Source organism: Diospyros lotus, chromosome 8, assembly GCF_014633365.1.
Source record: "Diospyros lotus cultivar Yz01 chromosome 8, ASM1463336v1, whole genome shotgun sequence".
Classification (NCBI taxonomy): Eukaryota; Viridiplantae; Streptophyta; class Magnoliopsida; order Ericales; family Ebenaceae; genus Diospyros; species Diospyros lotus.
Genome location: NC_068345.1, coordinates 28,802,858 through 28,827,621, shown reverse-complemented (window position 1 = coordinate 28,827,621; position 24,764 = coordinate 28,802,858). Strand labels below are relative to the sequence as shown.

General features: G+C 37.4%; 1 protein-coding gene across 2 annotated transcripts in view; it reads right to left on the bottom strand.

Annotated features, from left to right (window-relative positions):
- LOC127807704 (uncharacterized) overlaps positions 1-24,764 on the bottom strand; it is a 76,030-nt gene that overhangs the window by 28,822 nt on the left and 22,444 nt on the right. For both annotated transcript variants that reach the window (XM_052345744.1, XM_052345743.1), the window contains exons 4-5: positions 7,082-7,184; positions 6,745-6,916 (exon numbers count right to left, since the gene is read on the bottom strand). In XM_052345744.1, coding sequence (XP_052201704.1) covers positions 6,745-6,916; positions 7,082-7,184 — 275 coding nt within the window. The remainder of the gene's footprint in view (positions 1-6,744; positions 6,917-7,081; positions 7,185-24,764) is intronic.

The window sequence follows — 24,764 nt, the reverse complement described above, 5'->3', positions numbered from 1 at the left end:
ATCAAGGAATGATACATCAAGAAGATTGACAATAATAAGATTTGCCATAAATTAAGGAAGGAAGATTTGCCACTGTTGGATTAGTTGTCAATTAGCATGTGATTCGATGTAATTAGCTATTTAGGCCTCAATTTCAGCCTTAATTTAGGCCTTATTTTTAGTCTTGATTATTGTATAGCTTACTATAAATGTCTTACTCCTGTTGAATTGATTCATAGTGATATATGGGGTCCATCAACCATTCCAAAAGTTTTAGGGGCACGCTGGTTTGTTTCGTTCATTAATGATTACACAAGGGTTACATGGATCTTTCTTCCTAAATCTAAATCTAATGTGAGTGATATTCTTCCCAATTTCTTTTCTATGATCCACAATCAATTTGGGGCACAAATCAAACAGTTTCGGTTAGACAATGCAAGGGATTATTTCAACCAAACCCTTTCCCACTATCTCCTTTAACGGGGAGTTATTCATGAATTCTCGTGTGTTTCTATCCCTCAATAGAATGGGATTGTAGAATGAAAAAACAGCCATCTCCTAGATACTACTATGGCATTGTTGTTTCACAAAAATGTGCCTAAACAATTTTAGGGAGAAGCTGTCCTCACAGCCACTCATGTCATAAACCGATTACCCTCTCGAGTGTTACATTTTCAAATTCCAATGGCAATCTTATCCCACTTCTATCATGCTCTTCCTACCACAAATCAGCTTAGTCCTAAGGTATTCGGGTGTATTTCATTTGTTCATGTTCACAGCCCTCATCGGGGGAAGTTGGATCCTAGAACTCTTAAGTGTGTCTTTGTGGGCTACTCTTCTACACAAAAATGGTACAAATGATATCATCCTTCGACTAAAAAAATTTTGGTTTCTTCGGACGTTACCTTTGTTGAAATTGAACCCTATTTTACTCACCCTTTTCTTTAAAGGGAGACCTCAAGTGTGGAAGATAAGGATGAGCTGCTCCTTCCTAACTTTCTGCAGCCAACTCCAGTTCCTAAACCTCTACTTGAACAACCTGCATTTAACCCTTTCCCTTGACCTACTGTCCGAACCTACATTTGACTCTACCTCACAAGCTCATGAACCTAAATCCTCCATCCAACCTATTCTCCAAATTGCTGGGGAGGAGACCACCATTGACAAACGATTTCTCCAAATTTACTCAAGAAGAAATAATTCAAAACTTGAACCAAGGTTGCACCTATCATCAGTTCCAATGTCTGGAAATGAGGTAACATCTCTTCTAATGCTGATTCAATGGCTAATATTGACTTTCTAATAGCACTAAGGAAAGGAATTTGAGAGTGCACAAAACATCCCTTATATCCACTCTCTCATTTTGTATCCTTTAAAAGATGTTCTCCAACTCATAGAATCTTTCTTACAAACATACACACAACATCCATCCCTACCACATTATCAGAGGCTTTAAATTGTGAAAATTGGAGGAATGCCATGAATGTTGAAATGCAGGCTCTTAAGAGGAATAATATATGGGAGATTATGGATTTACCAAAAGGGAAGAAACTTGTTGGGTGCAAATGGGTCTTCACAATCAAGTATAAAATAGATGGGACACTTGAAAGATACAAGGGTAGGTAGGTAGCTAAAGGTTATACCCAAACATATGGAATAGACTACCAAGAAACCTTTGCCTCGGTAGCCAAAATGAACACGGTGAGAATTCTCTTATCCCTAGCAATTAACTTTGATTGGCCTTTTGTTACAATTTGATGTGAAGAATGCTTTCCTGCACAGAGACCTTGAGGAGGAAATTTATATGGACATACCCTCAGGATTCAACAAAAACAAACCTAAGACTAAGGTTTGTAGACTCAAGAAGGCATTATATGGCCTAAAATAGTCACATAGAGCTTGATTCGAGAGATTTTTCAAAGTAATGCAGGCCATGGGTTATAAACCGAGCCAAGGGGACCGCACTCTATTCATAAAACACTCAGGTTCAGGTTTTGTCATAGTTCTTATTGTTTATGTTGATAACATTATAGTGACAGGAAATGATGAAAAGGAGAGGCAAAACTTGGGCAAATGTTTGGCTAAGGAGTTTGAGATCAAGGAACTGGGGAATTTAAAATATATTGAAGTGGCACAATCCAAGCATGGGATATTCATATCTCAACACAAGTATGTTCCTGACCTTTTAAGGGACATAGGGAAAATAGCTTGCAAACCAGCCAGCATCCCGATTGACCCTAATCGCAAACTGGGAGAAGCAGAGGGAGACAAGAATATCGACAAAGAAGCCTATCAAAGATTAGTTGGCAAGTTAATTTATATATTTCACACAAGGCCGAACATAGCCTATGCAATGAACATAGTAAGTCAGTTTATGCACAAACCCAAGAAGCTTCACCTATAAGTAGTCTGCAGAATTCTACACTACCTCAAATGAACCATAGGAAAGGGAATTTTGTTCAAAAAATGGGATAAACTTACCCTAGAGGCATATACTGATGCAGACTATGCAAGTTCAATGGTTGATAGGAAGTCTACCACAGGGTATTGCACTTTCTTGGGAGGAAATCTGGTTACTTGGAGGAGTAAAAAGCAGATTGTTGTAGCTAGGCCAAGTGCATAATCGCAATGGCACAAGGTATATGTGAGTTGCTATGGTTGAAAATTATTGTTGAAGACTTGAGACTCAAGTGGAATAGCCCTATGAAACTTTATTGTAATAATAAGTTTCTTATCAACATTGCACATAATCCTGTATAGCATGACCGAACAAAACATATTGAGGTTGACCGACATTTTATTAAAGAAAAACTGGATAGAGGGCTTATTTGTACTCCCTATATACCAAGTGAATCCCAACTAGATAATGTTCTAACCAAGGGACTCCCTAGTCCTGTCTTCCATAAGATTATAGTCAAGTTGAGAATAGACGATGTCTATTCACCAACTTGAGAGGGAGTGTTGTGAATCAAGACAGTGAATCAAGGCAAAAAAATCAAGATGATTTACCATAAATCAAGGGAGGAAGATTTGCCATAAATCAAGGAAGGAAGATTTGCCACTGTTGGATTAGCTGTCAATTAACATGTAATTAGCAGTCAATTAGCATGTGATTAGATATAATTAGCTATCATTTAGGCCTCAATTTTAGCCTTGATTAATGTACAGCTTACTATAAATTTCAATAGAAATAGGCTAGACCTAATAGAGAGTTCTACTCCTAAAAAAGGGTTTTCTCTCTTTTCTATCTTATTCAATATTAGTTTTCTCTCTTTTCCACATGAAGGAGGGAGAGAAATGAAGGGAGAAGAGAGAAACTTAACTTTCTAATTTTCCAATGAATTCCAATGCATCTCACGAGTGGCTAATATAGCCCACTCTTACAGGAATAAAGTAGTGGGAATGGAAGTTGATGTAATTTCCAGTTACTGTATATAACTGTAAGTTACTATTCATGATAAATTATAAATACAAAAAGAAAAATAAATTATAGCAAATAAACCTGAAATTAGTAATAGAAAATAAGACTAAAATTAGGTAATAATCTGCTACACTAATGACCTGGATGTCTGCCTACATCCAGGTTGTGACATAAACAATTAAATCTTTGTTGTTAACAGTTGAAGGAATACTCAAAGGTTCTAACTACTGTAACGGAAAATTTGACTGATTTTTAGTGACATGAGACTTTGGACTAGGCTGAAATTTGACTGATTTTCAATGACACAAGACTTTGGACTAGGAGTAGAAGGAAGGATAGTCATAGGAGATGATACAAAATCCCAAAACCAAAATTATTTTAAATTCTCACTCTCCCCCTAAATGTTAGTTTTGGAATAATAAGGTTGTTTTTCTAAGAAAGTAGCATCCATAAAATGATAGAATTTCTTTGTGAGAGGAGAATAACACCTATTTCTCTTCTGATTTGGAGTATAACCGAGGAAGATACATTTAATGGCTCTAGGATCAAATTTATCTCGATTTTGATGAGCAATATGGACAAAAGAAGTACAACCAAACACTTTAAGAGGTATAGATGAGATGAGACGACTGGTAGGATATGCCTTGAGAAAGACTTAACATGGAGTCTGAAATTTGAGAACCTGAGAAGGCATTCGATTAATAAGATATATAACAATAAGAATAGCATCCCCCAAAAAAATTTTAGTAACATGAGAGGATATCATAAGAGCTCGAGTAACATTTAACAAAAGCCTGTTTTTCCTTTCAGCAATCCCATTTTGTTAAGGGGTATTAGGGCAAGAACTTTGATGGACTATACCTTCTTGAACTAAATGTGCCCCAAGAATAGAATTAAAAAAATATTTGGCATTATCAGTATGGAGAATTTGAATTTTGGCATTGAATTGAGTTTGAACCATGATGTGAAAGGTTTTGAATAGTTGACTTACCTTGGATTTTTCTTTCATGAGAAATACCCATGAGAGACGAGTGTATACTTTTAATTTTAGAAGATCCCCAAACATCACTGTGAATTAATAAAGAAGGATGAGATTCTTAATAAGTTTGACGTGGATGAGAATTACAAACAAGCTTAGATAATTGACAGACTTCACAGGTAACATCAATTGAATTTTTATTAAATAAGGATGAAAAGAGTTCTTTGAGATACAAAAGACTAGGATGACCCAAACGATAGTTCCATAACATAATTTCACCATCATTACTAGACCTAAGAGTTGAAAAAGAACATTCCCAATCAACTGTCTTCTAAGTTTGTCTTCTAGAAGACTCGGTCATGTTGAACATATTATAGAGTACTAAATGCAACTCAGCACTGCCAATCATTTGTCCCGAATTCAAATCCTAAGAAACACAATGATATGGGAAAATTTAGCAACACAATTCTTTTCTCGAGCAAGCTGACTAATTGATGGTAGATTATAATCCAACTTTGGAACCAATAAAATTGATTCAAGTGTGAGGTTCTTAGAAAGGATAATAAAACCTGTACCAGACACTTTTGATATGGAACCATCAGCAATACACACAATGTAATTTTTAGAACAAGGTTGGAAATCTCGGATTAGAGATATATCACTAGCCATATGATCAGAAGCTCCAGAATCAACTATCCAAATACCATTTTTGTCCACCTTTTTAGCCTTAAGTGCAATCAGAAAATTACCTTTTCGGGCTACTGTAGTTGTTGTTGAATGGGCAGTGGTTGGAGTGATTGATGTATGTTAAGCCTAGGAAATTAACTGTTGAATAATTTCCAATTGTTCTTTGTTGAATTGCCCATTCGGGACTGCAATAGAATTCTCCTTTGTTGTAGTGTGATGTCCATGACTTTCTTTCTTAGTTCTTGATTTCCAATCAGCGGGTTTGCCATGGATATTTCAGCAAGTATCTTGGGTGTGCCCTGTCTTTTTGCAATAATCGCACCAGGGTCAGCCTTTCTTGGTGCAGTGAGCATTTGTTCCCTGAGAAAGCATGGCAAAAACTTCAGTAGTTAGTGGTTGATTTGCAGTGCCCATCATCACCTTCTTTCTACTTTTTTCATGTCACACTTCTAAGGCAACGTCATGCAGATTTGGTAGAGGTTTGATGGCCAAAATCCGCCCCTGCACTTCATCTAAATTCTTGTTGAGACCCAACAAAAACTTATAAATTCATTTCTTCTCAACAATCTTCTTGTATTTTCCAGTATCAATTTGACATTCCCATGTTGTTGTCTCATACATATCATATCAAGTTGTTGCCAATATCTTGTCAGTCGACTAAAATAGTAGGTAACAATGAGCTCCCCTTGATAGAAATCATGGAGAATTCCTTCAATTTTGAAGGCTTCTGTTGCATCTTCCATGTCGGAATATGTCTCCTTGGCAGTTGTCCAAATTTCTTATGTCGTCTCGTAGAGAATAAAGTTTTCACCGACTTCATTCTTCATGGAGTTGATAAGCCATGACATGACCATATTGTTCTCTATCTTCCACACCTTGTACATTAGATCATCAGTCTTCGGTTTAGGGGCAGCACCAGTGAGATAATCATCCTTTCCTCGGCCACAAATGAACATCATGACTGAACGAGACCACTGCAGATAATTGTGGCCATTCAGTTTATGTCCGACAATAAGAAGAGTAGAGGAATCAAATCCTCCTATTAGGGTCGGAACTGAGGGCATTTGAGAGGAAGAAGAGACTTCGATTGTGGAAGCCATTGCAAATGAAGACACGAGAGAAACAGGATTCAAATGTTTGGTGGAATAGAAATGGAATAAGGTAAAGAATTCAGAAGAACAAATGGAAGTTATCAATCACAAATTTGGAATGAACAGATCAATGTTAGGACTGCTTTGATACCATGTAGATTTTGACAGAAAATCAACATCCCTCCCTTCGAAATTTACAAAGCATAGATGTAACCGCTCCATAGAAGTCGACTATGACTTAGAAACTGTTGAACAAGGTAGTGGAAAAAGAAATATCCTAGGAATAAAATTATAACAAACTATACACTCAAATAGAATATTCAAAACTAAATAACTACATATTTTTTACAAATATTAAACAACTTCTAGTTCCAATCAAAAGCTTCCTCCTCTTCAAGCACACACCCATAGCGGATTCATGGTATTTACTAAAAAGAAAGGAGATAAAAAAAAAAAAAATAGTATACCACGTAAGTTGTTTACAAAATAAAGCTACTAAAACTAAAATGAACAAGTGCATGTTCACTTTGTACAGACACAGAGAAATGTGAATAGACAAATTGACAGACGAGTCAGTGAAAGCTCACCAATTAATAATAGATATTGTCAATAACCCAGTTAAACTGTCAACTGATCGCAACAAGTCTAGTAGGATGGCAAGGGATTTATTTGCTTCTGATGCAAGTGCAACTAGATTAAGCACAGGGTGGCCATCATACAGACATGAAACTCTGAAAGCCCGGCCACTTCTTGTTATAGCTACATTCAGAAATAATAGTCAGGAAAAAACACAAAAATGTGCGCAACAATCATAAATATGTAAGGGGAGAGAATAATTGAAATGAACGAGCTAAATGGAACATAACATATGAAATATGAGATCTGCATACAAAGACCAAGGCCATTCACTGGTTAAATACCTACCTTTTGGAGTTTGTTTCTCAGATTCATTACAGTCAGGTGTAAAAAGTAAAACACATGTCTCCAAGAATTTCAAAGCCAAAAGCTTTGTAGTAGCAGAAGCAGCCTACAAAATCAAGTCAAAGTAAAGTTCCCTTGGTCATAAAGTTCAAATCTCAACATCAAGTTTGTCTACAATATGTATTTAACTTTTTCTCCTCAACTAGAATGTCAGCACTTTCTTTAAACACATGCAGAAAGTAGGGTAGCATTTAAATTTGTGTGTGTGTTGGGGGTGGGGGGTGGGGGGGGAGAATACAGAAAGACTCAACAAATTACTTGATGCTGAACAATTTAACTTCAAATACCATACAACAAAACATTACCAGATCCAAATAGGACTATCATGCACTTACATGATCCAAAGAATTAAGCATGTAAGAACAAACAACATAGTGCAATCTATAACATGCTAGAGCAGTTCCTGAGAACACAAGAAATGAACATCCCCTCATCATGTACAATATTTGTATGGAGTTGTCCTTGAAAAACATTTCCAACACTGAAGAAAATAAATGGCAAGTCTTTTTCATAACTATAAAATAGTAAATCCTTAGTCCACTTAGTATGTCCATCTTGTCCTCTCCTCTTCTGAAACATCATCATCAACAACAACAACACATTAAGCCTTAATTCCAATATGCGAGGTTAGCTACATGAATTCTAGCTTGCCACCTCTCCTGAAAGATCAAAATTGGATATTAAGTTCACACCTCAACTTTATCAAACTACTTATGGAGCTAAGGCCACATTTGCTTGCCTCAACAAGGCCAAGCAGGACTAAGAGTGGCATGGATTCCAGTTTTGTACAATGGGTAAGTAATCTAGACTAGACAATGTGAGACACAACTACTAGAGTGTCACCCACCCCTGGGAAAAAACAATCCCAGTTTTAGATCCCATGTTTTAGTAACAATCAAAAGATATTTTTCCCCTTCATATTGAATTCCCTCAATCACTTGTTCATAGCCACATTCGCATATATACTCAATAAAGATACTATGGTCACCTTGCTTGTTCTGGCCTCTCATCTTCCACTGCATTTACAAAATAGAGTCCCATTAACAACAAAGTTTTCTTCCCCATCCATCAAGTTCATTTTCCTCCCTATGCAACAGGTTCAAAAACTATGGCCACACTCTATTGTTGTTGTTGTTGTTGTTGTTGCAGTTGTTTTCTTTACTTTTTTTGGCACAGAGGTGAATTTTCTACATTATTGGATTTGTTACAATCGCATGCATGTTTTACTAATTCAATTCTATATTTATACATTCACTTTTTACTTATTCCTAATTACCATATTACTTCTATATAGCTTGGAGTTCAACAATCTATTGAGCTAATGTGTGATAATCAGTTGTTCCTGAATTGCAACCCAATCTTGCTTGAGATTATTAAACAAATTGAGGTTGACGACAACTTCATTTGAGATAGAATCTACAAAATGCAGTAGAAACCACTCATTAAGTTAAGATAACATGTAAATTAGTTCACTAAAGCTTCAAGGACCTAGATGAGGTTTACATGTAAAAAGCTAGTAACATTACATGTACATAACAACTGAAAGGTGGAGCAATAGACTTGTATGCACGAGTTGTATGCGTGTGGTCTAGGGATATTCCATTATAGTATATAAAAAAAACAAGTAGCGCTAGTTGGTTGTCTAGTCTTTCTCCCTTGGTGTGTGAACTTCAAATAAAGATAGAGATAAAAGAGAGACCAATGAATACAGTTAAAAGATATGAATAGCAAGGATGAGCCATTCATTGTCACCTATAAATAAGATGTATTGTTAAATTCAAGTCAGCTTGCCCCCGTGACTTTGAAGAGGAAGAAAACAAAGAAGGTAAATGGGATAGGGGCTAGACTTGACAGATTTTCCAACAGACTTGCTATTATGATCTTTGACAAAAATGGAGGTCAAGCAACTTAGTGCGTGGGGCAAGAAAGGGGGAGGGGGGATGTGCTACTATGCACATGACTTACAGCATTTGGAACCCCTAATTATCTCCTTGTAATAGGACTAAGGCTGCTAAAATCATTGCAGAAAGTGCACAAAGAGTATATCTATTTACAAGCCTATTCAATCACAATAGGCTCATTTACATCCATAGGCTTCTCCCCTAGATCTGCTTGCGTATAAAGTTTCATGGTATAAGACTAAGTGAGATGCTGGATTGTGGTAGAACTTTGTGGATTTGACATAGTTCATGCCACTTTATAGCCAATTTGCTCCACTTTGTCGTTGGCTCCTAGTCATGGGTTTTAGTGAATGATCACTCTAATTTACTCCACTTTCAGTCCAATTGTTAAGGCACCTACTATTCGGGTTCTATTTTCTTTGGCTATCACGTTTGATTGGGATATTCAACAAGTTGATGTGAATAGTGACTTCCTTAATGGTGATTTAACTGAAACAATGTTCATGTCTCAACTTGAAGGTTTTGTTAGTTCTCACTTTCCTTCTCATGTTTGTCAATTGAAGAAATCTTAGCATGGTCTTAAGCAAGCTCCTAGGGCATGGTATACAAAACTTAGAACTGCATTACAAGGTTGGGGATTTGTGTGAGCAATTTCTAATGCTTCTCTCTTTATTAAGAAGTCTACTCATTATGTTCAATTCCTCCTTGTTTATGTGGTAGATATTCTTGTCACTGGTTCTGATCCTAAAGTTCTTCAATCATTTATTCGAAATTTGGACACCCATTTTGCTCTCAAAACTCTAGAATCAGTGAATTATTTTCTGGATTTTGAAGCCTATAGAGACAGCACTTGTTTCTATCTTACTCAGTCCAAAAATACAATAGATTTATTGAAAAAGGCTACTATGCAAGACTATAAGCCCTATTCTACATCAATCAATTTGGAGGTTTCCTTAAAAAAGGATGGGGAGTTATTTTCTTATCCTTCTCTCTATAGAACTATCATTAGTTCTCTACAATATCTCACATATACCAAACCTGATATTGCCATTATGGTGAACAAACTAAGCCAATTTTGATCCTCACTATTGAGTTATATGGTAATATTTATATAGTCAAGGGTTAATCTTATGTTAGAGCCCATGGCCCATTGTATTTTGTATATATATATAGGTGTATAGTCTATGAATTAATTAAGTGGTATATACATATTAAAAGCTAGGGTTTTCTTCCTAACCTTCACATGGTATCAGAGCCAAAATACAAACCCGAGCAACCACCATACAAACCCTAGCCGCCGCCGCCGCTGCCACCCACATCACCGACAAGTAAGTGGTATATACACATTAAAGAGTAAGTTTTATTTTTATTTTTAATTAATTTATGACAATAGAATAATGTAAATTGTTTAAGATCAATTGAGGTATTGAATCATTTTATTTTTTGGCATATAAATCTAGTTTTTTTTCTAAAAGACAGATGTCAAAAGGATTCTGAATCAAAAATAAAACTACAAAGGAGTTATTTTAGCCTAAATTAAATAAGAAAACCCATTGATAATAAACAAATATACAATTACTTCACAATCAATGTCAATCCATGTATCTTCCAAAAATACAACATTTTTGCATGATACACTACTTCATTCCACACCATCATTTACAATGATAAACAAATATATAATACATCAAACAAATATTTAAACTGTCTTTTTTCAACCTAAAATAACAAAGAACCTACTTATCTATAAAAGAACCTATCTGTCTATTTAAAAAAATAGATTTATTCAAGCTTCCATTTTCACCTTGTCTATAACAGAACCTACCTGTTTCATCACGCACACAGCCACCACCGTTGTGTTCGTTGGCCTCCAATCTGTCGACCCCTGGAGGCCCATCGCCGTTGCCGTCGCCACATGCCGCCTCTTTGTCACTATTCACGGAGACGTTTTTTCTCTGATCTCTCTCTCTAGTGCTCCGATCGCAACGTCGTCTTCACCATTGGACTCGCCTCCTTCAGTCCATCCCAGTCCCGGTGGTTTTGTCACCATCCGCCGTCTGTCGTCGCTCCAACACACCTCCACGCTTCATTCTCTGTGTTGGATCATCCAGCCTTTCTTTTTGGCTTATTTAACCCCTTTTGTTTCAGATTTGTTGATCTTGTAGGGCTCCCTTTTGTCCAACATGGCCAGTAAATCTGGCACATTCTCTGCTATTCTATCTCCCTCTCCAGCCATTGCTACTGAGAAGTTGATGGGCAGTTCCAATTATATCTCTTGGTCCAAGGCAATTAAACTATGGTGTATGGGTCAAGGTTTACAGGATCATCTAACTACCAAGGACGAGAATGTGACCACAGATAAAACTAAGTGGCAGAGAGCTGATGCTCTGTTGTGCAGTCTCCTGTGGAAATCAATTGATCCTTTTCTTCATCCGATCTATACTAACTACACCACGTGCTGTGAATTGTGGGCTCAGGCCAAGGCTACACTAATGGCATTCAACGTTTGTATTTAATGGTGTCTAATATGCTCAGTTTACGACAACAAGGTCTAACTCTTCCTGATTTTCTTGGTTGGATAGCCTCTATTAAAGCTGAATTTAACTCCTTGTTACTTGCTGGTAATGTAACACCCCACTTCCACGGGCATGTTATAACTTAGGAAATTTTGACTATATATATATATTTTTTTTAAATAACTCATTATGATATAATTTCAAATTTTCCCTACTACCTACCTATTATTAGCTTACTTACTTTGTATATGCTAGGCTAGGTAATCATCAATAACGAAAGCAAGAATCGAACCTCAACATAGATCAAACATTAATAATATTACATGATCGTCTCAACAAAATTAGTAACACAAGATTATTTGACAATAGTACTTAAATCCTTCAACATAACATAAAACATAACATAAGTTTTTTTTTCCAACATAACTTGAAAACATAACATATCATGACTTAAAGCATAACATAGTACGACTGATACATGATCGGGTCCTTATACAGGGACTAAATGCAGAAATTAACTTCATAATGCCTTGCGTCTTTACAATTCATCCACTTCTATGTCTTCGCTGCAAACCTCATTTGGAACGTTTGAATGTTCCAGGGGAAAGGCCCACATTAGATGATAAATCATCTAAGTAAGAGTACATCATAATGCATATATATGAATGCAATGCACATAACATCATAACTCTCATGTTTGAGTCGACTGCACTTTAAGATTACCTGTCATTTTTATAGTCTCCCTGCCAGACCGGGGTGTATGGGTGCACCCTTGGCAAAAGCAACGGTGCCAGTACCTAATCCCAAACTCATGCAACGTATGACCGTGAATCCCATCATGCTCATATGCATACTTTGTCATCAATACATGTAAATGCAATCCACATGACATGTTCACATCAAGACATGACAACATGATGAAAATATTTACATAAAATCAGGTTTTGGTGGAACCACTTACAAGTCATTTTCATAAATTAAATCCGGTTGAATAGTACCACTTACCTTGCAAAAAGATAATTTTGCCCCTAGCGTAATTTTGTCTCAAAATTTGCGTCGGACTTCCAATCGTACTCAATTATGAACCTTGACGTACCCTGGGCATCATAATTACTTAAGAAAATCATATTTCTAATTTTCCTAATTTCTCCCATTTCCTCCTATTATTTCCTCAAGATTATGAAATAAATACTTACTCATAAAATTTTCTCAATTTCTCTTCACAATAATTCCTAAAACAATATTCCTAGATTCCAAAAATTTCCTCATAATTTTCAGAATCCATGTTCTATTTATTTCTCATTCTCTCTTTGATTTTCAAGCATCTATTGCCTCAAAAATCCATAATAAATACCAATATAGGATTTTTCTAGGATTTTTTTGATATTTTTCTCTATATATTTTTTTCTTTCTCTTTTTCAAATCTCTCTCTCACTCTCAAATCTTTCTTTCTTACAACCTTTCTCTTTCTAATCTAAGTCCTCAAACTTTTCAAGTTTTTTCTATTTATAGAAGGTTGAGTTAAGTTTAGCATAATTGTAATGACCCACTATCTTTAATTATTTTGTCACATTTCTTAATTATTTTCCACTAAATCTCACTCATAATCTTTAATTATTTATCCACACCCTATTTTGTCTCCCACATTTCTCAATTATTTCACCCATTATCTTTGATTATTTGTCCACACCTTACTTTGTCTCCCACATTTCTCAATTATTTCACCCATCATCTTTAATTATTTTGTCACATTTCTTAATTATTTTTTACTAAATCTCACTCATAATCTTTAATTATTTGTCCACACCCTACTTTGTCTCCCACATTTCTCAATTATTCCACCTATTATCTTTAATTATTTGTCCACACCTACTTTATCTCCCATATTTCTCAATTATTTCACCCATCATCTTTAATTATTTTGTCACCTTAATTATTTTCCACTAAATCTTCTTTTGAATAGATTATTCTTTCATTTAGTTCATTAATTTTAAGCCCACTTTCTTAGCCTACTAACTTTAAGCCCATTTGCTTAGCCTTTCCTTTTTTTCTACTTAGCTCACTAACTCTGAGCCCATTTACTTAACCTTTCCTTTTTTTAACTTAGCCCACTAACTTTTAGCCCATTTACCTAGCCTTTCATTTTTCAACTTAGCCCACTATTTCTAAGCCCATTAGTTTTTTTCAATTATAATCTCTAATGGATGTCAAAAAATATTTTAAATACAAAAAAATTAATTATTATTATTCTCAAAATATTAGGATATTACAAGTAAGACTGTTGCAAAAGATCTAGCTCAACGGGAAAAGTTCTTCATGGTGTATACTCTTGCTGCCATTGGTCCAGAGCTTGCTCCTGTTCGTGATCAGATTCTTACTAGTCCTACTGTACCTATTATGGATGAAGTGTATTCTCGTCTTCTTCAGGTTTCATTTGTTCCTACAGTACCTCTCTCTTCTGCAAGTGATCATTCAGTTATGGCTTCACTAGTTCAAAGTACTGGCAAATAGGGAGGAGATAGTGGTAATCGGGGCAAACGCCCCAAGTATAACTACTATCACAAGTGGGGGCATACTAAGGAATAGTGTTATAAGTTGCATGGCCGCCCTCCTCGTGTTAATGTTACTCATGCTAAGGGTTCTCGATCTAAGCCCTTTGATGGTCATCCACCGCAATCTGTCCTTCTCACTGGGGCTGACTATGATGAGTATCTCAAGTATAAGATGTCCCAGCAATCCTCATCCACAACTGCTTCTGTCACCCACTCTGGTGATTCCACTGCCTGTCTCGCTCAGTCATCCTCTTTAAGACCATGGGTCCTGGACTCAGGTGCTTCTAACCATATCTCTGGTAATCCCCATTTGTTCTCTCATTTTACTAATTCTATTTCTTTACCTTCTGTAACATTAACCAATGGGTCGAAAGTGGTTGCTAAAGTTGTTGGCACTGCCAAACCCTTACCTTCTCTGCCTTTAGATTATGTCCTTTATCTTCTTCATTGTCCCTTTAATCTTGTCTCTGTTAGTAAACTTACGCGTGCCTTAAATTGTTTTATCACCTTTGATAATCATTCTGTTACTATCCAGGATCGCGGTATGAGACAGATGATTAACATCGGATGTGAGTCATAGGGTCTTTATCATTTTAACCTTCCTTCATCTCCTGTTGCTTGCTCGGTAACTGAGTCTCCTGCACTTCTCCACAATCGTTTGGGACATCCTAGTTTGGCTAAGTTTCAAAAGATGGTCCCCAGTTTGTCTAATTTGTCGTCTTTTCATTGTGAATCTTGTCAACTTGGAAAACAGTTTCGCACTTCTTTTCCAAAGCGTGTCAATAATCGGGTTGTGTCCCCATTTGTTTTACTTCATTCTGATGTCTGGGGTCTTAGTCGTGTCGTGTCTGTTTTGGGTTTTCAATATTTTGTAACATTTATCGACGATTATTCTCATTACACATGGTTATATTTAATAAAAAATTGTTCTGAGTTATTCTCAATTTTTGAATCCTTTTGTGCTGAAATCAAAACGCAATTTCATACCTCTGTCCAAGTATTGCGCAATGACAATGCCCCTAAGTATTTTTCTATTCCCTTTACTACCTTTATGTCTTCTCAAGGGATCCTGCATCAGTCGTCTTGTGCATATACACCATAACAGAATGGAGTTGCTGAGCGTAAAAATAGACATTTGATTGAAACTGCTCGCACTCTTCTACATCATCATGTCCCCTTTCGCTTTTGGGTTGAAGTTGTCCTTGCTGCTTTCTATCTCATTAACGAGATGCCCTCCTCATTTCTTCAACACCAAATTCCTCACTCTCTCTTATTTCCTGATCAACCATTATATATTCTTCTTCCCCATGTCTTTGGTTGCACCTGCTTTGTCCATAACCTGTCTCCCAGTCCAGATAAATTGTCTACTTGGTCCATCAAGTGCATGTTTCTTGGTTACTCTCGCCTTCAGAAGGGTTATCAGTGTTATTCTCCTGACACTCGCTACTATTTTCTTTTGGCGAATGTTACCTTCTTTGAGTCATCTCCTTTCTACTCTTCGCCTCATTCCGAGTGTCAACCTATTTCTGAGGCAATCCCTTTTCCCATGAGTCCTCCTGCTCCTATTCTCCCTGTTCCTTCTTCTACCCCATTGTAGGTTTATCATCGGCGTCATCAGCCTCGGTCTCCTCCCGGTGGAGATGTTGTTCCTACGCCTTCTCCCGTGTCTCCTACTACTTCAATGACTCCTGCTATCTCACATCCTGTTCCAGTCTCTCCATCTGCTACGGTCTTGCCTTCTGAGGATCTGCTTCCTATTGCCCTTCGGAAAGGTACCCATTCTTCTTGCAATCCTCACCCCATTTATAATTTTCTTAGCTATCACCGTCTCTCGTCTCCTTTGTGTGCTTTTGTGTCTTCCTTATCCTCTGTTTCAGTACTTAAGATTGTTAGTGAGGCACTTTCTAATCCGGGGTGACGACAAGCAATGGTGGATCAGATGACTGCTTTGCATTCCAATGGTACTTGGGATTTGGTTCCTTTACCCCCAGGGAAATCTCTTGTCGGTTGTCGGTGGATCTATACTGTCAAGGTGGGTCCTGATGGGTAGGTTGATCGCCTTAATGCCCGTTTGGTTACCAAGGGGTATACTCAGGTTTATGGTCTTGACTATGGTAACACTTTTTCCCTTGTTGCTAAGATGTCCTCTATGCGTTTGTTTCTCTCTATAGTAGCTATGCGCCACTGGTCGTTATATCAGTTGGACATTAAGAATGCCTCCTTACATGGTGAGCTTCAAGAGGAGATTTTTATGGAGCAACCTCCTGGGTTTGTTGCTCAGGGGGAGTCTGGGCTGGTTTGTAAACTCCATCACTCACTATATGGGTTGAAGCAGTCTCCTTGAGATTGGTTTGGTCGCTTCAGTGCTGTCATTCAAGACTTTGGTATGACTCGTAGTGAGTCTAATCATTCAGATTTTTTATAAACATACATCACAGGGGAGGTGTATATACTTGATTGTCTATGTGGATGATATTGTTATTACAAATAATGATCGGGATGGTATTGTTCAATTGAAGAAACATCTCTTTCATCATTTTCAAACTAAGGACTTGGGGTTACTTAAATACTTTCTTGGCATAGAAGTTGCTTAGTCCAGTTCTGGTGTTGTTATCTCTCAACGAAAGTATGTGTTAAACATTCTGGAAGAAACTGGGATGCTTGATTGTAAACTTGTAGATTCTCCTATAGACCCTAATGTAAAGCTCTTACCAGGATAGGGGGAGCTTCTTGCTGATCTTGGGAGATACCACAGGTTAGTCGGAAAACTTAATTATCTCACCATCACTCGCCCAGACATTTCTTTCTCAGTCAATGTTATCAGTCAATTTTTACAGTCTCCTTGCGATAGCCACTGGGATGCGGTAGTCCGGATTCTCAGGTATATTAAGGGAGCTCCAGGTAGAGGATTATTGTATGAGAACAGAGGTCATACTCAAGTAGTCGAATATTCTAATGCTGATTGGGCAGGTTCTCCCTTTGATAGACGATCTACTTCAGGATATCGTGTTCTGGTTGGAGGAAACCTAGTATCTTGGAAAAGTAAGAAGCAGGAGGTTGTTGCTATGTCAAGTGCAGAAGTAGAATATCGTGCTATGTGTAACACCCCATTTCTCCGGAGTGTTAAGTAACGTAAGATTCCAGGGATATTTTTTTCCAATCAACGGAAACTCAACACAAAACCATTCCCCGAATATCCCGTTACACCTTCTCATTATATCTATTATGAACCATCAATAAACTAAGACAGGTACATCATCTCAAATGCGGAAGCTAGATCAAAACCTCAATAAATCATAATCGAACCCACTTTATTCATAATATAAAGTCGAACCAACGCTTACATGACATCATCAAAATTAACAACATAATTGAAAATGACATAAAGTAAACTATCCATTAATCGCCGTCACTCCTCAATAATTCCCTTTCCCTTCGCACTGTTGCTTTCACCTGGAACGTTTGAATATTCCAGGGACAAAGTCCATATTAGATGATGAATCATCTAAATGAGAGTTCAAAAACACATTTTTCATGAATGAATGCAAGACATGAAATAAACCAATACACCCGGTAAACCCTAGCTCAAGAGAATCCCAAGCGTTTAACCCTACTATGGGAAAAGAGTAATCTCTCTAAAAACAATGCCACCATACCGACACATCGACATAACGCGATTCTAGCTTAAGAGGGGCAAGTCAACGCATCTCTCCAACATCTCAGGAACAATCGTTACCAACTCCCGACCCATGAGGGTCACATCTAAGGGTGTGCAAAAAAACCGGCATACCGCAGAAACCGCCCGAACCGGACTAGACCGCACCAAACCGGTCGGTTATTTTGTCAAAATGGTTTAAAACGGTTTGTAGCATGCCCAAACCGCGGTTTATGTGGTTTGGGCCCTTGGCGGTTTGGTTTGAAACCGAACCGCCCGACAGTTGAGATTTAATAAAAATTATAATTATATTAATTATTATTAAATTAACAATGCATTGTCCTTTGCATTAAAGCTTACTGCGCGCGCACGGTTGCCAATGCCATTAACACTCATTTTGTTTTTGAATTGTCAGACACAAAATTTTCAAACTCAGGCTCTCACATAACCCCACCCCACTCAGAGACTCTCACGCAACCCCACCCCTCTCTCTCTGCCCTACAGCACAAGGACGCCCCTCTGTCTCTCTCTCTCTCACATTCTTTGCTCCCACAGCCTTTCCGTCTCCGTCCCCGCCATTCTCTCTCGCACTCTCTCTACCCACAAATGACACCCCTATTTCTTATTTCTCTCTCTCTCTCGCTCTCTACTCCCAGCCTCCCACAGCCTCTTCGATCACTGTAATTGCCTCCCACTGCCGCGAGCTCCACTGCCCCCACCGTCGCCATCCACAACGCTGTAGCCAGTGGTCGTTGACTCGTTGCATCTTGCTCTCACTCTCGCTCTCTGCTTGTGGTCGGGTCATTGCAGCGTTCCCTCTTCCTCTTTCTCGCTCTCGGCTTTGGTTCGGGCAGCTCAATGGCCGGCGGTCGCTATTGTGCGGGCTACCCTTGCCTCACTCTCGCTCTCGCTCACTACCACTGTAAGTTCTCTCCTTTACTACTCTATTGGGTTTTGAGTTTCAGGCTTATAGGACTATTCTATGGGTTTGGTTGCTGGCATATTAGGGTTTCCTGTAATTATGGTTTCCTATTTCTCAAATCGTAGAAACTGGTATATATGTGTGTTGCTTTGCTTTTGATCAATAGTGCATCAAACTGCGAAAACCGCACCAAACCGCACCACAAATTGAGGTGCGGTCTGGTGCAGTTTTCGCTGACCAAACCAAACCGTCGGTTTGGTTTGATGCCAAACCGCATGTGCGATTTGGCGTATTAAAAATAGCCTAAACCGCCCAAACTGCACCATGAACACCCCTAGTCACATCAACGCAGGAACTCGGCTCATCACATTTACGTCGGAGATTACGCCCCCACTCTAAGCATCCAGGAACCACCACACAATCCCAACTCCAAAATTTCACGTGGACCACCTAGTCATTCTAGTGTAACTTCCCTGACCAAACGGCCTAGCACGGAAACCAAGGCAGCTATCCCAGCATACTCACCAGCACAAGATATCCCTATTATTCCGTCACACCCTTAGAGAATTATAGCTACACTATCCAGACAACATCCTAGGCTAACATCCCACATGAACAACACAATATGGACCACCTAGTCATCCTAATGCAACTTCCCTAACCAAACGGCCCAGTACGGAAACCAAGGCGGCTCTCCCGGCATGCACATCAGCACAAGATACCCCTATTATTTCGTCACGCCCTTAGAGAATTATGGTTACACTATCAGACAACATCTTAGGCTGACATTACATACAAACACACAAAACGCAAGACAATGCCACATTTCACAATTCAATGCATCATATAAACAACATTTTATAAAATGCAATGCACAAGTTCAAAACATTTAGGGACGAACCTCCCTCACAAACCAACCGTCACCAGTTACCGTTTGCATGCAACAAAACCGTTGTACATAAAACCATAACACATTTAGGTAACACCAATACCAAGTTTTTAGGGTAGAAGTACCCACAATAAATCAAGTTTTGGTAGTGAACAACTCACAACTTAAAACCAAGTTTCCAGGTAGAATACTCACAGTAAACAAGTTTGGGGGAGAACTACTCACAAGTCAAAACCAAGTTTTTTGGTAGAACACTCACCTCGAACGAAACTTAGAACACCTTGAATCTTGTGCTCAACCTCAATTTTCGTGCAACTCCTCAAGTCTTTTGACCAAACCACCTCCTTACACGCCTCACGCGCTGCCCTCTATCCACTAAACCCGAAGCACTCTTGTCTAGCACGAGTTTATCACAATTTCGAATGAGAAACCCTTAGCCATGAACCCCCTATTTATAGGGTTTGGAAACTTAGCCACCAAGAAATACATATTCTACAATCATTTCAAATCTTCCAAAATCTTTTCCAATCATTCCAAAATCTTTTAAGATTTTCTGCAATCATTCCAAATCTTCTAAGATATTCTATAATCATTCCAAATCTTCTAAGATTTTATGCAATCATTGTTATCCGAATCAAATCTTATTCAAATCAAATCTTTATCCAAATTAAATCTTATTCAAATCAAATCTTTATCCAAATCAAATCATATCTTATCTCTAAAGTCATTATGAGGCTTTATCTTATCTCCAAAGTCATCATGAGCCTTTATCTTATCTCTAACGTCATCATGAGGTTTCATCTTATCTCTAACGTTATCATGAGACTTCATCTTTATCTCTAAAGTCATTATGAGACTTTTCCTGAATCTCCCAACTGCCCCTAGGAAAAATGTTTCAAGAACTACACTTTGGCTCGAACTTTTTAGGTAATTGCACTTATGAACTTTTCAACATGGTCCCCGGACCAATTTTTAATTGCATTTTAGTCCCTAGAGAAAGGGTTAATTATGCTAATACTCCTAATTTTTAGGTAAATTACACTTTTACCCGAACCTCAAAAGTTATGATTTTGCCCCTGGCTCAGAAATTGATATTTTGTCTCCCAACATCCACAATCCCTTGAAATATCCTATTTTCTCAAGTATCTGAATCTAAAAATCTCGAGTATTACATCCCTTATGATCATTCAATTTTCCAGGCAAACATTAATCGTAGCGAGAAATTGTCTCTGTTCCGATTGCTTTAAGTGTCATAAATCCTGTCTCAAGACACTCGTCAATAACATTTTCCTTAATCATCTAGGATCCGGGGTACTCCCTCCGGTCGATTCAGTCGCCTAATACTGCGATAGTGTACCCTACAACCTCTTTCTTTAGAAAATTCTAGTTATACCCTTCACCAAATACCATTTATACCCTTAAGGATTTCCCGGGTATTACACTATGGCCTTGGCAACGTGTGAATTTATCTAGTTAAAACAATCGCTTCAGGAGCTCAAGTTTGGGGAGATATCACATATGAGATTAATTTGCGACAATCAAGCTACATTACATATTGCTTCCAATCCAATCTTTTATGAGAGGACCAAACATATCGAGATAGATTGTCACTTCATCCGAGAGAAGATTTTATCTGGTTGTATTACCACAGATTTTGTCAATTCCAATGACCAGTTAGCAGATGTCTTCACTAAATCTCTCAGGTCGAATTGAGTATATTTGTAGCAAGCTTGGTGCATATGATATATATGCTCCAACTTGAGGGAGAGTGTTGAGTTATATGGTAATATTTATATAGTCTAAGGTTAATCTTATGTTAGAGCCCATGGCCCATAGCCCATTGTATTTTGTATATATATAGGTGTATAGTCTATGAATTAATTAAGTGGTAGATACATATTAAAAGCTAGGGTTTTCTTCCTAAGCTTCACACTCACCAAAACAGCAACATTAGCTGGCTTACAAGAGGTTACTTCAGTATCTAAAGGGTACAGTTGGACTAGGTTTATTGTTCACTCCTTCTCCTAATGATCTGTCTCTTACTTTCTATACGAATGCAGATCATGCTGGTTGTAAGGTTACGAGTAAGTCTACAAGTGGTTTATGTGTTTTTCTTGCTAAAAATTTGTTAATTTGGAGTTCAAGAAAGCAGTCTATGGTTCCTAGAACTGTTGGAGAAGCTGAGCATAGAGCTCTTGCACAGGGTGTCACTGAAATTTTTTGGCTGAAGTCTTTGTTTTTTTAACTACGCTATCCATGTCCCAAAGTTCCTATTATATGGAGTGATAATCTGGTAACAAAGAGTATAACTGAGAATCCCGTTTTTCATTCTTGTACTAAACATATTGAAATTGATATTCACTTTCTTCGTGAGAAAGTTGAGAATGGTGAAGTTGAAATCAGATATGTTCCTACACTTTATCAAGTTGTTGATATCTTCACTAAGGGTTTACCTAGTGACAGATTTATTTTCCTATGTCATAAGCTTAGTCTTAAGTTGTCTCCTATATCTTCAGGTTTTGCTCTACTCCAGACAAGTTACAGCACAAGATTTCTCCCTCCACAGAGTTTGCTTTGAGGGGGAATGTAGAAGAGAAATAATTTTTGTTTATTTTACAGTTGTTGTAACTACTTGTTTGCTACGGTTAGGCTACTATTTAGTTACTGTTGTTTTCAGTTAGTTTGTTGTAATCCAGTTGCTCATATTGTTGTAACTTGCAAGTTGTTTGTTAACAAGAATTAGCTGAATATAAATACTCAACTAATTCTTGTTCCTATTATCAGGAAAGGCATTATTTTTCAGGAACGCTTCTCTCACTTCCTCTTGTGTTCCTTCTCTCAATTTCTTCTATTTTCTTTCTTCATTACTACATTGAAGCTCTCGCTTCAGCCGACCACACTCTATTCGTGAAAAGGTATTCAGAAGGTAAAATGTCCATCTTGATTGTATAAGTTGATGATATTATTGTTACAGGTGATTTCATAGAAGAAATGGGTGACCTAAAAAAAACCCTTACCAAAGAGTTTGAGATCAAAGATTTAGGAAATCTCCGATACTTCCCAGGAATAGAGGTGGCTAGATCTAGCAATGGAATATCTCTGTCTCAAAGAAAATATGTCTTAGATCTATTAAAGGAATGCGGGATGCTTGGGTGTAAACCTGTTGATACTCCAATGGAAGCTACCACCAAACTTAGAAGGGAAGAGAAAGGTGCTCTAGTTGATAAGGGCCAGTATCAAAGATTAGTCGGAAGACTTATATATCTATCTCACACCCGACCAGATATCGATTTTCTAATCAATGTTGTGAGCCAATTAATGAGTGATCCAAGGGAAGAACATATGGAGGTAGTTTATGTTGGTTTATATAGATTTCATCATATGCGCAGCAGAATAAAATTTAATTTTGTAGGTATTACGTTTTCAGAAATTATGGCTTATAAAAACGAAAACTAAACAGAAGTATACCTCCTAACGAAATCCGATTTCACCGTTAGGTTCCCCGCCGTATAATTCTCCAAGTGTAGGATGTTAAGTCGGTCCACCCAAAATCACTTAGATCCAAGAGAATCAAGAGAAGAAGTAAAAAAATTTCTCAAAATTTCTAACTCACTTTGGATTCACACACACTTCTCCAAGAGTTCTCTCAACTCTCAAGTGTTCCAAGAAGGTGAGAAGTAATGTTTCATGAGTATATGGAGCTATTTATAAAGCACCATTGAAAACCCTAATGTTTTAACAGGCTAGGCTTCACAAGCCCAATCCAACTAATGCTATTGGGCCAAGCCCAATCCAAATAGGGCTATTGGGCCAAGTTTAATGTGCTAACAAAAAGCTCAATCCAATTAATAATTAAATCATTATATTCACAATATAATCATTTAATTATTTTTATTTATCCAATAAATAAATGCACTATTATTAGTAATTCCAAAATTACTAATTTATCCTTCTTCTCTTTGAAAGTAATTTCTTTTGGGTGGGACTTTTTAGGTTCACAATTAAATTGGCAACGAGAATAATCAATTATTAATTCTCATAAATCACGAATGACATCTAGCAATACGTCACGATTACCCAATTTAATGTGAAGCAGATATTGTGAACCTTTTACTACGATACCATGCAATACGGTCTTTCTATCATCCTATATCCCAACAAAGTACGAGATCATGGATAGTAGGTCAAATCTCTTAATCTCATCATATGACCAAATTCAAAATCAATCTTAACTAATATAACACAACCTTATAGAACACGCATTCCATCATCATATTATCTCGGCCAAGGATTTATTATCAAGAGATTATCAGATCGCATAGAATATCCTCCTCATAAATCTCGAGGTGATAAATTTCATGTCTGATACACACATACCTCATGTATCACTGAACTAGGCATATAGATACGTACGATTATTCATAATTAGAACAACCATGTAATATCGTTGATATCATAATCCACCAATACATAGATATCCATGTCATCTCAGGCCTAAGGACTAGTTGCACATCCGCAGCTAACATTGAATCATTTACCCGTGACATATAACCCATGTGATTCAATATTAACAGTCCCGTTCAATGAACTCGTTCATATAACAAGCACCCACTCATCTTCCTTCTATATCTCATACAAAATGACACGAGACTCACCAACCTTATCTTTCAGTATCTCATACTAAACAAGGAGGAAGACGATGTGCTGGCCTTTGTGAGTTACTGTTATCTAGGTTAGGAACTCTGCGGCCAAGAACATGTTTATAGTATAACGAATTGTGGATTATCCGAAACTCATATTCTTAACACTTAAGAATGGTATTCACTCCTTATTATACCAAGGATATATGTTTTAATTTAAATCATATTGCAATTTAAATAAAAAATAAACTTTCCATTTAAATATTATTTAAAGAATTACAAGATTGAGTCCCTTTGTGTCACTACAATTGGTCTTTAGGGCTCATATCTAACAATTTACAAAATCTTGAGATACCTGAAGCTAACACCAGGAAAATGTCTCTTCTTCAAGAAAGGTTCCAACCGAGGGGCAGAAATCTATAGTGACGTAGATTGGGTGGGTTCAATCACAGATCGAAGGTCTACATCTGGGTACTTCGCCTACATGTGGGGCAACCTTGTTACTTAGAGGAGCAAGAAATAATTAATGGTCTCCAGGAGTAGTGCAAAAG